Below are 17,164 nucleotides of genomic sequence, written 5' to 3' on the forward strand. Positions count from 1 at the left end.
TTAATTATAAATATTTATAAGTTTATCTAGCTTAATCTAAATTCTGATATCAAGGTAATTTTTATATTAAATTTAACATAAGAAGTAGATAAAAAAATTTATTCCAACTTATTTGAAATTTTTATTTTACTTTATATATATATTTATATCATAAATCCAAACATTCTTAATTAAGCAATATATTTAATAAATACAAATTTAAATTTCTGCGCAATATAAGTGGAGGAAATATATTGATGAATAAAAGAAAAAAGAGGAATAAAGAGTGCGAGAAAAGAAAAAAAAAAAAAGATCAATTAATTGAGATTTTTATAATTATTGATTTTTTAAAAATAATATTTATATATATATATATATATATATAGTTGTCGGTTTTTTTAATTTTCTGTATCGGGAAGAGAGATTTGTTTGTTTGCTTAATCAGCTATGAGCGCGAGGCAAAGGCGCGTCGTCTTGCCGGAGGGAATGGGCGGGAAGGATAGCTGCAATCGGAATTCCTAAGAGCTACTGGTTCGAACGAATCAATGTAATTCGATATTGTTTGTAAGTTGCAAGAATTCGACGAAGATGAGCGGCAGCTTGAACGACGATAGTTTCCATCAAGATCTTCAACCCCGAGCCAATAATGTTTCCGACTATTTATCGCACCAGCTTCAACCTCCGCAGCCGCCGCCTCGTCGTCCTCGTGGTTTTGCCGCCACCGCTGCTGCTATAGGACAGACAACTTCCACGGCTTCTGCTACTGGCGGCAAGGCAAAGAGAGAGAGAGAGAAGGAAAAAGAGCGGACGAAGCTTCGTGAGCGCCATCGCCGAGCCATTACTAGTCGAATACTGGCGGGACTCCGCCAGTATGGTAACTTCCCCCTTCCTGCTCGCGCTGATATGAATGATGTGCTGGCCGCGCTTGCTAGGGAGGCTGGTTGGGTTGTCGAGGTCGATGGCACCACATACAGGCACTCCACTCCGCCTTCTCAGTCCCAAGAGGTTGGTACTTTTGGTTAAACTTTTCGCGCTTTTTTCAAGAGTCATTGTCACGCTAATTTTTTCGTTCTTAGTTTATCTCTATGAATTCTTTAAAACAATCATGGATTGATCTCTGATGCCACTAAAAGAATCGAAAATGATGAACGTGATTTAAAGGAACACGACAAGAGCATTACTCTGAAATTGCTAATGATGAACGCTGCAAAAGGAAATATGGAACGTAAATGAAGTGTCAACGACAGGTGATAGTAACACAGGCTCAACAATCAACTCATTGCTTATTTTCGCAGTTTTATCGATACTTTTAGAGCAAATGGTAATTTAAGACTTGTGCTATAATTTAGGTATGAATATCTGGCAATGCTTCATAAGTTTCTACTGTCGTTGGAAAACCTTCGTGCATCTGTCGTATATGGTTGCCTTTATTCTAGCAAACAACGTAGATTGTGTTAAGAGTTTAAACTTGAGGAAGATGATATAGATCGAACGCTTCGCACTCTACCTGTCTTTCCAATTAGGATTATAAGATATAAAATATGTCATCATACAAAAAGTATGCTCTAATTTGGTTGTCCTAGTTTCTATGCTGCTGCTTAAATCCACTGTATTATCCGTTCTTTCTAAAGCCTTGGTAACTGTTGATTGTAAATACTTCACAGGCAGCATTTCCTGTAAGGTCAGGTGAAAGCCCTATCTCATCCGTTTCTTTTAAGAGTTGCTCTATTAAAGCAGCTTTAGATTGTCAGCCATCTGTTCATAGAATTGATGAGAGCTTATCTCCAGCATCTTTAGATTCGGTTGTTATCACGGAAAGAGATGCAAAGAATGAGAAGTATGCAGCTTTGAGCCCTCTTAACTCAGCTCACTGCCTGGAAGATCAGGTAAAGTTTTTCACTAACTAGCTCCTTTTCTCCCATCCAACTTTATTGTGCTGTGCTAATTTCTTAGAAAAGTAACGTAGTATTATTTAAATAACTTTAAGTTAAACCTTTTGTTTCCTTTCACACGTGTAAGTGATGTTTTATTGTACATCAGGTATTCCTAATGCCTTTAAGGACGTGAAAGTCCTCTACTTCATTTTACAAAGATGGATCAGTTAGGACATTGACAATGTAAAGCATACATACGTAGTGTTAATATAGAGATTTGTCTATTTTGAATGGAACAAAGAGGTCTAAGTAATGAATTAGATTCCATTCATCCTGTATATGTCTCTCTCAAGTGACGCATGATGCTATGTCCTAAAAAAGGCTGAAGTCTTCCATTGTAGTTGAGAAATAAAATGATGGGTTTCCCCTTCTGCATAGGAAATTAAGAAACTGTTGATATTGTCAAAATTTATTGGTTCATTTTCACTTTAATTGTGATTCTAAGCTATAATTTATTTTATTTTAAATTTTGGGAAGTATTACTGTAGATGTCTGATCCGTATCAAAACTCTGTCATGTATCAAGCACGTTCCTTTATATCTGCCTGCTTCCCTGATTTTTTTTTTTTTTTAAAGATTTTGAGTTTGAAAAATCAAACTTTTGGTCAACTGATGCACAGCTTATACAAGATATTCGCCCTAGGGAGAATGAGAGTCAATTCGGAGGCACTCCTTATGTCCCTGTTTATGTAACGCTTTCAGTAAGTGGTTTTTTTTTTTTTTTTTTTTTTTTTTTTTTTTTTTTTTTTTTTTTTTTTTTTTTTTTTNTCTTCAGATTTACCTTCTATGTCGCTTTCACTTCGTCAAAATTTTAATTGCTAATGTATCCCAAACTTTCATGCCAGACTGGTTTTATAAACAACTTCTGTCTGTTGATTGATCCTGATGGCGTTAGACAGGAGTTAAGTCATTTGAAAGCACTAAATGTTGATGGTGTTATTGTGGATTGTTGGTGGGGTATCATAGAAGCTTGGAACCCACAGAAGTATGTGTGGTCTGGCTATAGAGACCTTTTTAACATCATACGAGAATTCAAGCTGAAATTGCAGGTATTTCCCAATGATGAGCTGCACGTATGGCTCCATTTGTATGTAGGTCAAATCATGTGAAATCTAAATGAAAGTAGAAGTAGAAGAAACCCATCGGTATATATGCTATAGATAAGTCCTTAAGGAGTTTCCCTTTGTTTATTTTATCACCAACATAAATTGTTTATGTTATCTACTTCGTCATGATTTTTACATTTCCAGAGAACCCAATTTATTGATTGGCCAATTAGTTGCAAAAGGCTATATCATTGCATTGATCTTGATGGGAACAAACTCTTGTCATATTTAGGATCGTTTTGAGTATTCTAATATGACCTTTACTTGCTGCTTATGCACCCATCTGGATTGTTGTCACATTTAGTCTCTTTTTGTTTTACCGGTCCTCAAATTGCTGTTATGTATTTTGGATTTAAAATAAGAATCACCGTTAACCTTGGGTTTCAGAGGTATTTCTCTGAGATGCGATCATGGTCATGAAAATTCCTAGCCTGCTTTAGGAGCATTGTGATTAATGATTATTGTCTAAAGCTCATAAAACAACCATGGTTAATTGTCTTTATTTCCTAACCATTGTCGAATCACTTTTGGAAATGTTTTTTCGAAAGGTTGTGATGGCATTCCATGCATGTGAGGGAACTGAATCTGGTGATGCATTTATCAACCTCCCACAATGGGTTTTGGAGATAGGGAAGGAAAACCCCGATATATTCTTTACAGATCGTGAAGGAAGGAGGAATGAGGATTGTCTATCTTGGGGCATTGACAAAGAGAGAGTTTTAAGAGGAAGAACTGGCATGGAGGTGATGAAGCATTTTGTGTGCTATAACACTGCAACTTACAGGATGTCAAACTGTGATAACCTTGTATATCTAATTTTTTATTTTAGTTTGATGAATTCTATATGCCTACGATGTAATTTTCTTTCCAGTTCTGGCCATGAGATACTTTTATATTATCACCCCTATTATAACCTGGATTTATGTACCTAACGGAATCTTAAATATTTATAGGTCTATTTTGACTTCATGCGAAGCTTTCATACTGAGTTCAATGATTTGTTTGCTGAGGGTTTTGTCTCTGCGATTGAAGTAGGACTGGGGGCATCTGGAGAGCTAAAATATCCTTCTTTCTCAAAAAGAATGGGATGGAGCTATCCTGGTATTGGTGAGTTTCAGGTATCTCTTAAACATTCTCTTCATCATATTGATAATCTCCCATTCTTAGTATTCATTGAGTATTGTGTTTCATATATCAGGAGGGTTCTATCAGCATGTAGTATAGACAACAATTGTCATGCTATATGTGACCTTGAAAGCTCTACTTGAAAGTAATGAACCTACTCATAAAAATGGACCATAATGGCCCATCACCTTGTAAGACCAAGTGGAATAATTTGGGACCATTGGATAGCTGATTGTTAACTTTGGCAAATTTGATGTGCAGTGTTATGATAAGTATCTACAACAGAGTCTGCGCAAAGCTGCTGGGCTTCGTGGTCACTCATTCTGGGCTAGAGGACCTGATAATTCTGGACAATACAATTCTAGACCACATGAATCAGGGTTCTTCTGTGAACGAGGTGATTATGATAGTTACTATGGGCGCTTTTTCCTCCAATGGTATGCGCAGATGCTGATATATCATGTAGATAATGTCTTGTCTCTTGCAAGCCTTGTCTTTGAGGAAACAAAATTTATCGTTAAGGTATGAGAGTGTTCATCTCACTGGTCAACCTTAGCTTTGTGCAAGTTTTTTCCGTTGCTAGTGACTTATCGTAATGATTGCCTTTTCATGAATTTGTCCCTTGCTCTTTGGGTGATTAATTCTTCTTGAAATTTTCCACCGTCAGGCCATTGACAAGTCACCTTCTCATTGAGAACTTATTTTTAATTAGCATTATGACCAGATGTGCTTCTTGGAGCACATTATTTTATTCAGGATTTGTTTGAATGTAGGTTTTTCTTTGTTAGTGGGACTTGCATTAAATTGTCTTCCTTCTCATGGGTACACTTTGATGCCTCAGGCCCGAATCTGGATTCCGAATCCTAAACATGGTGCATTACAAATGGTATCAGAGCGGTACCTTTCCTAGTGAGATGTGGTTTGGGGACAAACCAACGTGGCAGTTGGTGGGCATGTGACACTTGAATAAAAGAGGGGTACATGAACAAACTGAAGACCACATCCGAATGAGAGTGATTCTTAGAATATGATAGTATGATAGTTAAGAAAAGCTTAAAAGAATTAAAAGTCTATATCAACAAAGTGCACTTTCCTTTTTGGTGGATCAATCATAGGAACTCCATAAGCAAACATGTTTTGCTTGGAGCAATTCTACGATGGGTGATCTTTTGAGAATTTTCTTAATGTTAGTGAGGACAAAACATGTTGGAAGGACTTCTTTGGTCTGTAGGGATAGTTTTTACTCTTAAAAGTGAGGAGTAAGTAATGTGACCATGTCGCAAAGGATACATGGGAATGTTGGGGCCATTAAGTGCCAAATCCGGATTCCAAATTTTGTTTATGGGGTGTGACATACACAATACCTGGTTGTAAATTGTAAGAAATGTTAGGAGCCTAGGACTCAACCCTTGTAAGTTACATATACTTTATGTGAGAAGGGAAGTGTAGAGTGTTATTTTCTATCGGCATTATGGGTATAAGACACTGAGCTAACAGAGAGAATAATGGGTGCCTATATCGGAAGTGGCAAAGAGGATTTGGGTGTAATAAATATTCCGCTATGAAAACGAGGGAAGTAAAGAGTCTATTAGTGTTCAGAATTTTCCAACTGGGGAAACGAGTCTATTAGTATCTTGGAGCTTTTGAGGTTCGAGAGTTGAATCTAGAGGGTCACACTATGATAAAACCCCCATATCTCTCGTCCTGTCTCTCCTCTATTGTCTTCTCCATTATTCGCCCACCTATCCAAGTTTGTTGCATTCCATTTGATGAAGCCTAGGTCAATATATTGAGCAAGCATGAGTATGTAATCATGTCTCTCAACTATCATTGTATGTTTTATAGGGATGAAAATTCCAGTAGAACAACGGCTGTATTTTCGATTCCCATGCATACTTTTTTTTTCTCGGTACAACCATCGTATCTGTACTCCCTACTTGCATAGTTAATCTTCAATCATGGGTACAACTTCTTTAAGACAATCAGCATCCTGTTACTCATTTTCCAACTTTGGTCCTCGCTTCATGAGTTCAACTTCTGATATGTTTCATGTCTCTATCAATCAATCGTAAGGCATCCGGTCATGGACTTATTGCGGAATCAGTTAAATGCATGTTTTTGTTAACACAGATTCCTGCAGTTTATTGGTGGTACAAAACTTCTAGTCATGCGGCAGAGCTCACAGCTGGGTTTTATAACCCCTCTAACCAAGATGGTTACTCCCCTGTTTTAGATGTTCTGAAGAAACACTCTGTAATAGTCAAACTCGTATGCTCTGGCATGCCAGTTACTGGTCAGGAAGTGGATGATGCATTGGCTGATCCAGAAAGTTTGAGTTGGCAGGTGATGAACTTTTGTAGTATCTTTTGCCTTTTTCTTTGCACCATTGAGCTTCTATGGGTGCCTTCGCTATGATTTTTCTGGCCATTGATTAATGCCTTGATAAAGGTTAATGTGCCGTTTTCCAATGTTATTGAAAGCAACAAAACGTAGGGGAAGACGTGGCTGCAATGGTTACCATTTTAAAAAAATAAAAAACATTTATACCTTTCAAAATCTCAAATTTGTAAACTGTGATATGAGTTCAGTATGATCAATAATATTAAGTGTACCTGTCGTTTGTTCAAAATTTTCTAGCACCAGATTTGAAAGCACTGACAGAGAACTGGTCTCAAAACAATTTCTTTATTTCTCGACATCTAGTGTGTAGTAGTAACCATTATCATGTTGAAATTTAACTGTTTCTGTTCTCTATTATTCTGTTCCTTCTCCCTTATGAATGCCTTTAAAGGGAAATTTCCATGCCTCGTCTACAGATTTTAAATTCTGCTTGGGATCGAGGCTTAGCTGTAGCTGGTGAAAATTCCCTTTCGTGCTATGACAGAGAAGGACATATGAGAATTATTGATATGGCAAAACCGAGGAATGACCCTGATCGCCATCATTTCTCTTTCTTTGCATATCGTCAGCAGCCTGCTGCTTTGATTCAAGGAGCGGTTTGCTTTCCGGAGTTGGACTACTTCATTAAGTGCATGCATGGTAAGTATTTAATTTGTTTGTCCTTATCTTAGGGTAATGGGTTGATGCATCAGGAAATTATCTTAGGGTAATGGGTTGATGCATCAGGAAATTATAAATGGATACCTATATCTATCCATATATATAACTATCTCTCTCTCTCTCTCTCCCTCTATATATATATATATATATATATATATATAATGTTCATAATGCATAATTCTTTATAGTACAATTCAAACAGGGTTTTTGAAGAATAGAAGTTATTTGCTTAACCTTGAAGATATATGGCACTTGGATTCATAATATTTGTTTGGCTGTTACCATTTTAACAATCTTTTGCAGGCGAGATAGTAGACGATTTGGTGCCCTGTTGAAGTGCAAAATTCTTACTCATACATGGATTGCAAACTGTAGCTACCGTTCTAGACATGTTCAGGTAAATTATTGTCATCTCAAACCTCGTAAAAGAGCATAGTGATTGTAAATTTCATCTTCTATGCGTCGTTTTTTAAGTTGCTGCCTTTGAATGATGAACCCATTAGAGTTTGTTAGTGACCGTTCAGCTGGGAAAATTTAGTTGGTTTAAAATATATATCATGGCTTCAAACTTCAACCCCATTTATATCTGTCCAGAAAAAAAGGAAAAAAAATCCCTTAGCTTTGTGGTTGATGTCTTCAACTTCTCTCTCTAGAAGTTGTGGTTAACCTTCAAGCTTATGGATGAGAGTCGATGTTTAAGGTAGAGAGAGCTATGAAATATAAGATCATTTTTCTTTCATGAGGGTTTTCAAGAATAGGTAATGACTTTGGAGTCAACGTGGACTAAAATCTTGCCTTCCTTTCCTTTGTCTCCCAGATTTGTACACTTTTAGTTCTTAGACTCTTAGGTTAGTGAGTAATATATCTTTAAATGATCTAATAAGCCTTAAGCTTACTATACAGAAAAAGACTTGATAAACATTTTTTAGAGTTTTAAGAGAAAAAACAGGAAGAAAAATCTAGTGGTTGGGGTAAAGAACTCTTTATCTTCTCTCTTTAGAAATCTTGGACACTCTCACTCATTACTACAATGGAGAGAATCAGTTTTTTTAGAGTTAAAATTGCCATTGGTGTTTACCGATTCTTTTAGGCATAAACTATAATTAACATTATGTACCAATCCTGGGGAGAGAGCTGTTATTGAACGGCCGAAGGGCTCGAAGTTCTCTCCCTAACATTTTTTTATCATTTTGTTAAATGGTTTTTTTTTTTCAGTTAATTAATTAAAGACAACACATTTTGATTTCTTAGCTTATAGAAAATAATGAAGTGAAATCATGTTTGGTAATGTTTATTTATTTATTTTTAATGTTTGCAGCAGTTAGAGAAATATAAGAGGGAAATTTATGGGGTATCAACATTGGTAGAAATTTATGCTTCGTAGAGATATAAATGCAGTAAAAGGTAATTAAAGAGAGAAAGTTACAGGGATGAAATGTTAGGAAGAAAGAAAAGCTTAGAGAGAAAGCAAAGGGAAAAGATAAGAGAGGGGAAAAGTACTATAAATATATTCATGAGGAGTAATTGTGGAACGACCCAGATCCATCGCTAGCAAATATTGTCTTTTTTGAGCTTTCCCTTTCGGGTTTCTCCTCAAGGCTTTCAAACACGTCTTCTAGAGGAAAGTCTCCACATCTTGATGTTTTGTTTTCCTCCCCAACCAATGTGAGACATTACAAATGGATAACTCCGAGGAAAAAGAAGAGGATGGAGGGGCAGGAACCTTTTCAAATTTCAGTATCAAAAGTGTTTATTTTAAATTTTCTAAAATCAAATTGACGCTACCTGCTGCTACCTTCAAACTTCAAGAATCAAAAATCTATTTGGCCCTAAAAACAAACAAACTACTACAACAACAACAATCAAGTCAAATTAATGGAATCACAAATCATTAGATGTTCTAGAATTATAATTATAATGTTTTTGCATTGCATCAATAGATGATTTAGAAACAAATCATGCTTCTGCTATTAATGATTTTAAGAATAAACTTCATCAAAATATCAAATAAGTCTATATTTTAAAATTAAAAAACCGTCTCAATATAAGATTAAAGTGTATATTTAAAAAGGAAAAAAATCAATTTTATGTTTAATAAAACTGTAAATTAAAAAAAAAAAATCAAATAGGTTAGAAAAAAAAAATCAAGGAGACAAATTTAAGAAATTTAGTGAACACAACTTAAATTTAGAGAACACCATCTAATTGCAAAATCCATCTTAGACACATTTTAAAATTCAAAGATCAATATGACATATGCAAATTAAATTAAAAATAATTAGATAAATAATGCAGAATATGCTAACTATGACCCATACCAAAAATAAATGAAAGCCAGTTACAAAACCTAATGAATTTATGGTTCTCATTAATGTTACAAAGAAACCAAAAGTCCAAATCCAGCTCCTATAAACTACGTGGTAGCTAGTTAAAAGCTGGGAGAGGAGAAAAGGCAAGATGCTCGAAAAAGTATATTATCTAGACATAAGTAACACAATAGTTAGGTCTTCTTTTCACAAGATAAGCTTTTATATAATTGACAATGGTTTGTTTTTTCCATAATGACCAGCAACATATGCCTAAAGTTGAAAATTAAAAATATTAAATTTGTGCTATCCAAAATAGCTTTAACTTTGAAGTCCAATGTTTGATTTAATAGGAAAATTGAGTTTAAATCTATTAAAATTTATCTCATCCCTATTTTGAGTTCACGTAGAAGGAGCACTTAACTAATTGAACTATCATTTTAATAATATACCTAAAAAAAGCAAAAAACACAAGAACAAAAAGTTACATATGCCTGAATGGTTTCTTAGTAAAAATGAGACGAAGAACAATTTTAAAAAGGTATTACAAGTTTAAAAAATAATTTTATAACAAACAATTTTAGCTTTTATGGTGAACCACCTACCAACCACAAAACCTACTGGCTACTTCCTATTACAATGAAACACAATCAGTTCACTTCTACTTAATTTCCGAACGGAAGGAATCGGAATGTCTCCATTTACATAGGCTATTATCATGGAATGATGGAGCCAGACGGCCCATGAACCGACAAATGAAAACAAATCCCCTCTTTTCCGGAATACTAGTTTCATTATTCTAGTTCTACTCTGCACTATGCAAACGAAGGGCACAAAATTTCAGGAAACCTGGTTTGGCGGGGAATTCTACAGTCATACAAGAATTACCAGAAGAATACAACTTACAAACTGGTCGCCTTTTTGTCAAACTCATCATTCGCGAACAGATCAATTAATTGGACCAAACACTATTACAAGGTAAACAGCAGTTCAAAGATTATTGTCATCTCTCTCTCTCTCTCTTTTCTTTGACCTTAGATTTTTTAGCAGGAGCAGAATATGAATATAATGTTCTAACAGTTCCGTTATTCTATACGGATTCGAATCGAAGTTTTATGTCAAAATTAGAAGTAGCATCTCTCATTGTGTTCCATGGATGGAAGCAATAAACTGAAACCAAATACCTTCAACGATAATAAATCTGGCTCTATGATACACAAAGTTCTAACAGTTCCGTTATTCCATACGGACTTGTATCAGACTTTTATGTTGAAAATTAGAGGTAACATCTGTCATTGTGTTTCATGGATGGAAGCAATAAACAGAAACCAAATAACTTAAACGACAATAAATCTGGCTCTATGATATACGAACATTAGCCTCAATTCGAAACACAGCTAAAGCTCTTCAGTAGTCAACTCCGAAAGCGGACGAAAAAGGAAGAAAGATAATTAAACAAGATTCAGAGCACAGACCAGATCTATTAAGTAATTTTCAAACCGGTTATTAATTTCAGTCATGGAGAGAAATCGAAACTAGCAACAAAGTTCTACAACTCCAATCATGAAAAATGCGAACAATTAAATTAACTCGTTCTCTCTCGAAAGTAAGAGAAACTCCGTACCTGAGATCTGTAGGAAGGTAAGAATCCAAGCAATCTTCACCACGGTTTCCGATTCAGTTGATGCAAGGCGGGATCCAATTCGCCCAAACATTTCCCGAACAAGCTAAACCACACGGCGGCAAAGAAATGAAGCAAAAAGTAAAAGAAATAGAAGCAGAGAAAAACAGAAAAAGAAGATGAGGAGATGCCGGCCGTCGGCAAACGCAAACCGGAGCGAAACAGTTCCCGACCTGCACCAAGCGAATTAGAGACCGCCGGTGTATAACTGAGAAGAAACAACGCCGAGAAATTGCCCGCGAAAGATTAAGACGACGGAAAGAAGAGGCAAACAGAGAGAGAGGACGGAGATTAAACCCTACGCAGAGCGAGAAGAACCATGGCCGGTTCAGGGGCCTTTATAGCAACCAGAATCGAAGACGATGAAGACACGTGTCCACCGCCAACTGAGAAGCCGCGTCAATCTAACGGCTCTGATAGGCTGAAACATTGGGGGGTCCACCCGCACTCAATGATCGTCGCTACACTATATTATGGAACAGAGGAGAGCCACTGTGACCTTATTTCTTCCCGGCTCCAAAATCTTCTAGCAAATCTTACCTTTCAAATTATTGGTTGAATTATAAATTTAATATCTTAATTATTTTTAAATTTAAATTAATTTTTTTTTAATTTAAAAAAAAAACGAGTAATTAAATAATAATCGTCTAAATTATTATTAAATTTATATTAAATATATATTTAAAAAAATGTACATGGTTAATATAAATAATGATTTTAAATTTAACTTTTTCATCAATTCAGTCATTCCATACTCATGATTACTTTTATTGAAATATGATCTTTGGTTCATTCATATATCCCTCGTTTACTTTGAGTATCACATAATTATTTAAGACGTACGTCTCAATCAATAAAAAGTATTTAAATTATGCGGGTAAGGGAATATAATAAAATTAGATTTTGATATAAACTTTTTATCCTTTCCGATATTAGGGGACCGCATTTGTTCGTTGGTTTAGGAGCAATGGCCGCTGCTCTAATTTGCCTTTTTAGCCTAGCGGCAAAACATATTTGACCTCCTTTAATATATATATCTATATATCTCTCTCTCTATATATATATTTCTTTTTTAGTTCGATAATTATGAAGTGAAGATAAAATTACGGACTTTTGAGATAGTAGTGTCATATCCCGAGCATGCTTGAATTAGCTTTTTGTCTTTCTAATATTTTATTGTCGATACGGATGTTAAAATCAAATCTTTTAAACATATCAACAAAATCGCCCACAAAACTACCCCATATCAACTAAAACTAAATTTGATACGTGGAAATCACTACAACGGGAGTAAGATTCGGATTACGTTGTTGATCAAATATCTCAAGGCAAGAACACTTGTTTGAGATTCGAATCACTCCACAAGCAAGATCGATCATGTCTAGCTTGAATGATTCTTGTTAATCAAATATCTCAAGGCAAGAACATTTGATTGAGATTCGAATCATTCCACAAACAAGATTGATCATGTCGAGCTTGAATGATTCTACATGCAACCTAAGCTACATAGAATTGCAAACAAACTTAGTCATTGGCGAAAAAAAGCACATAGCTTTTTTTAGCTTTTTTTACTATATTTTTTAAGTCCACTTACAAATACAATATACATGACTTTATATAACCTCAAAATGAAACTAATTAAAGGCATTCCAAGAGTTGTAACATGGTCATAATTAACTTGTAACTCAGTAAATAAAAAGTCTTAAAATACATTAATGAAATTCAATAACTCTAAATTATTCTAAATTGTAATCAACTCAAAATTTATAACATGAAATTTCGTTCTTTTTCGATGTGGCATGAATTAAAATATTTTTGATAATTTCAACAATATTTTCTTCACATCTTCATTGAAATAGATTGTATGATTGATGTATTTTGGTTCATATCAAAATTCATCGAACTATTTTTTAAATTTATATTCAAGAAAATCGAGCCAATATAAAAATCAAGTTTAAACCGAATGCATTGTCAATTTTGTTCCATTCACGCCTTTATGCCATCAATGCATATATTGTAAATTATTTATTTTATTAATCTAGTAAATAATTAAAGATTTAAAGGGTAAAATTGAAAATTTTAAAGTATAAGAATAACTAGTGCTATATAATTTACCCTACAAATTAAAACTTTTGACAGCATATTTTACCCATTTTTTAAATGCTAACTATTAGGTCCTGAAAATCAATAATTTTTTAAAAAAATTATTTTACAAAAAGTTTCCATTAATTATTCAATAATGGCATTAAAATTGAATAAAATCATTATGAATTTCCAGTCTGTAGCATCCAATCGTAGGCAACAAAATCAAGCTGGGATTTTTTATTTATTTATTATTTCATTAATAAAATCATCTCAATTATTCTTTGTAAATTTAATTATTGGGTCTATTAATAATTATACTCAATTATTATTTTTTCTTTAATACAACAAAATTACTCACTTTATTGCTATATTCAACTGATTAAAATATTATAATTTCGATAAATATTAACTAAATTCAAATTCAAGATAACTCATATTTAACTTTACAAATTATATAACTTAATTTCGAACCAGAATTCTCAATACGCACTACGAATCGTCTAATTTCCCAAGAAATGGAACGGAAATTGTTCCGTACTAGAATTATCCCAAGAACGGAGAAATCATTTTGCTCGAGAACTACAAGGTGAAATCAAGTACGTTCCGTTGGAATGATGAAATTGAAGCCCGCAATGAATTTGGCATACGAATTTCACGGATCCAAACAATCCAACTCGCCATTGAACTCTCGTGTCCCCGTTCAAATTGAACTGGATCAGATCCGTCTTCAACACGAAATCGACTTCCTCCATCTGCTCTGGATTCAAAGGAATCTTAATCGAATTCACGGCGTAATGGAACTGGACAGAGCTGTTCTTCCTCACATCGAATGGATCGGCTACAAGCTCAGCGATGTTTAGCCCTAGAAAACTCTTGAACAATCTCGTATCGGAGAAACTCGCGTGCGCTTTCGCGTTATCATTCTCCGCCTCGACGAGGATCGTTAACTGAACCTCGAGGCGTCCGGCGATGTCGTTCTGGAAGTTATTGAGATGAGCGCCGATGACACGGATCATCGGAATCCTAGGGTGGATCACTAGGTAGCCAATGAAGACGCCGACACCGGCGATTATGACGGCGATCGAAACCAGAGTACAGAGAACGGCAGCGAACCAAATGAGCGGATGAGTGCGGCGCTTTGCGTTGGAGATCAGTTTCGGGGGCATTTGGTGGTCGGAGATCGCCGATTTGATGAAGCGGCCGGCAACATCCGGCGGCGAATTTCTTGAAATTATGAGGTAATTTGACTCCGCTTTTGTATTGAGATATTTAATTATTGTTTTTATTTATCTTTTTGGCAGAATTCGAATTTTAATTTGGAGGGAAAGGTTTTAGTATCTCTACTTTTCCTGGTTGCAAGGCATTTAAATTCTGAAAAAAAAAAAAAAAAATTTGTTTGGATGAGCTTAATATTGTTGTGAAGTTAAATACCAAACTTGCACCGCTAATTCCCTACTGCTAATGGAATTCTTTCCTCACTACTCACAAATTTGGGTCGTTACAACATTGTTTAAAGTACCTAGACTAAATAGAATAATTCGATTCCAAAGTTCGAAACTGGTTCATTAGAATTTTATTGTTCCTGGGTCATTAGGGACTGGGTCATTAGGAACCAGGTTCAAGTCCACCGGTATGTTAGGAAGCCTTAGCTGCATACATGACTGCACTTTCACTCAACACCTATCGTGATGATAAAACGACTCATCTCATTGTGACCTTCTCTTGAATTCTCAAAACTTTTGTCGCTCTATCACCGCAAGGGCAGAGAACCCATCGCTGTCTCGACTGTACTACTGGAGGCTCTGGAGAAGTCGGAATAGGAGAGCACTCCTCTTAGTGTTCTTTACTCAACAATAATAGAGAGCAGCATCTATGGAGCTATTGTCTAATGAATTTGAGTGAAGAGATTCAGACTCATTATATCACTTGAGTGATGGCTACGTGCATAAAAAAAGAAGTCGGAGTAAAAATCTCTCTTTTGTCTAATCTCTAATTCTTCACGTATTTGACGTCTCATTTGTTAGAAAGTGTGTAATAAAAGGTATTGATTTCTTATTGGTTCAAAAATTAAGATTTGAATTAAACATTAAAAGTGACATAGACCAAATTTTTTTACACGATATCAAATATCCACAACTTTACACGAACTTTTTTTGCTATAAACGAGCAATAGATCAAGATTTTTAGGTACCATTTTGATTGAATTAGAAGTATATGAGAAAGAACTTTAAATTTTTTTCATATATCTAGCTAAGAATCTGTGTGAGATCCCACATTGGTTGGAGAGAAAAATAAAACATTACCTCATCCCAACAAGGAAACGTTCAAAGAAGGCAATACTAGTGATGACACAATCCGAACTAATCTAACCCACATTATTTAATAAGGTTTTCTTAGATTAAAAATTTAACGGCTCAAATAATTAAAACGAGTCAAATAATTAAAACGAGTCAAAAAAATGTTTAATCCCGACCCAACTTAATCACTCATGCTGCCATAAATTAGTTTACAAATTCCATGTAAAACTTGGAATTTTCCTCCATTCATTCACATGCAAATATCCCCAATCCTAATTGGAAATAGCCTGCCATTATTGAATATAATATAACTAAATTGAACTCTAAGTCAAATTAATTCCCAAAAAAGAAATTATTAAAGAAAATTAAATACAATTCTTTCAAATTTTCCATACAGGTTGTTCTCAAATAAACTGGTAACTCTCATTCCAAGCAACTAAAAAAAAAAGCCTCTTGAAAGAACAATTTCAACAACTAACACAAAAGCAACAAGCAATCCCACACACAAACACACACACAAAAAATAGAAAAGCCCCTTAAGAGCTCCCAATTTCCTCTTTAGTCACATTGAAGCTACGCCTTTTCCTGTGTTTTATATTCATTCTCCTCATAACACCACTCCCCGCCATGGAAAAACGCCGTTTCGTCTACGCCTTAAGCCTCTCGATCGTCGTCTCCTTCGCACTTGTCGCCATTGTGTCGTGTATAGCTGCAGAATTACACAGAACAAAGGTATAGAATTCATCGCACAAGTGTATTTGTTCATTAAGAATTTGGTTTTTGGCTAACTTTTCCCTCTTTTTTTGTAGACCAAAGACCTCAGATTGGATGGGAAACTGTGCTATTTGCCAGAAAGTCAAGCATTTAGATATGGAGTTGCAGCATTGGCGTGTTTGGTTATTGCTCAAGTTATTGGAAATGTTTTGTTCTGCACAAGTTGCAGTTTGAACTCAAGAGGGAAGAAAAGCAATGATCAACAACCTCCTAGAAGATCAATTTTGGCCATAATTCTTCTTGTTATTTCTTGGTAGGTTTGGTTCATTTCTCTTGTTTTAACTGTTTGACCAGCCTTACAAAAGTCGTTCAAATCACCAATCAAGAGTCATAAATCTTCAATTTCAAGAACTCATCATCTAGTCTCATTCATGTTTATGTTCAATTTCTTGAGAATTTGCTAATAATTCATTCTTCTGATTCAGAATCTTCAAAGAAATTTGTAAGAATTTGCTAATAGTTGATTATTCATGAAACGAAATAATCAATTCAAATCGGAAATGAAATTCAAGAGGAGATTTGATGTTCTAGGGCAAGCTTTACCGTGGTGATATTGCTACTGAGCGCGGCGACGAGTATGAGCAGACAGCAACAATACGGTGCGGGCTGGTTGAGCGGCGAGTGTTATTTGGTGAAGAGCGGCGTATACATCGCCGCAGCAATTCTGATCCTCGTTTCGACATGTTCGATCGTCTGCTCCGCCGTAGCAGTCTTGAGGAAGAGCCTTCAGATCGACGAATCCAGAAAAACTAGTACACTGCCAAAATAATAAAAAGAAAGAAAAGCGTCGCAACGGGAACGGCAACGGCGGCGATCGG

At 35.2% G+C, this 17,164-nt stretch overlaps 3 protein-coding genes across 6 annotated transcripts; 2 read left to right on the forward strand and 1 right to left on the reverse strand.

The window, feature by feature from the left end:
* The first annotated feature begins 397 nt into the window (after positions 1-397).
* Positions 398-8,695, forward strand: LOC111803351 (beta-amylase 8-like). Of its 4 annotated transcripts, none has more exons than XM_023687723.1 (11): positions 398-984; positions 1,644-1,665; positions 1,768-1,865; positions 2,533-2,613; positions 2,758-2,961; positions 3,567-3,761; positions 3,972-4,136; positions 4,405-4,665; positions 6,274-6,486; positions 6,960-7,182; positions 7,507-8,695. In XM_023687723.1, the coding sequence occupies exons 1-11, from the start codon at positions 568-570 to the stop codon at positions 7,536-7,538; spliced, it is 1,911 nt and encodes a 636-aa protein (XP_023543491.1). In that variant the 5' UTR covers positions 398-567; the 3' UTR covers positions 7,539-8,695. The 4 variants fall into 4 exon arrangements, with proteins under 4 accessions (XP_023543491.1, XP_023543499.1, XP_023543483.1 ...); XM_023687731.1 differs by having other exon boundaries at positions 1,777-1,865; XM_023687715.1 differs by having other exon boundaries at positions 1,644-1,865.
* A 5,143-nt stretch (positions 8,696-13,838) lies between these two features.
* LOC111790256 lies at positions 13,839-14,474 on the reverse strand. The gene has a single exon (XM_023671153.1). It carries the CDS (start codon positions 14,439-14,441, stop codon positions 13,839-13,841), a length of 603 nt encoding a protein of 200 aa, XP_023526921.1. The 5' UTR covers positions 14,442-14,474.
* A 1,725-nt stretch (positions 14,475-16,199) lies between these two features.
* Positions 16,200-17,115, forward strand: LOC111803449. Its single transcript, XM_023687851.1, has 3 exons — positions 16,200-16,304; positions 16,382-16,599; positions 16,878-17,115. The coding sequence occupies exons 1-3, from the start codon at positions 16,200-16,202 to the stop codon at positions 17,113-17,115; spliced, it is 561 nt and encodes a 186-aa protein (XP_023543619.1).
* Positions 17,116-17,164: the final 49 nt, after the last annotated feature.

Source organism: Cucurbita pepo, chromosome LG01 (assembly GCF_002806865.2).
Source record: "Cucurbita pepo subsp. pepo cultivar mu-cu-16 chromosome LG01, ASM280686v2, whole genome shotgun sequence".
In the NCBI taxonomy this organism is placed as follows: Eukaryota; Viridiplantae; Streptophyta; class Magnoliopsida; order Cucurbitales; family Cucurbitaceae; genus Cucurbita; species Cucurbita pepo.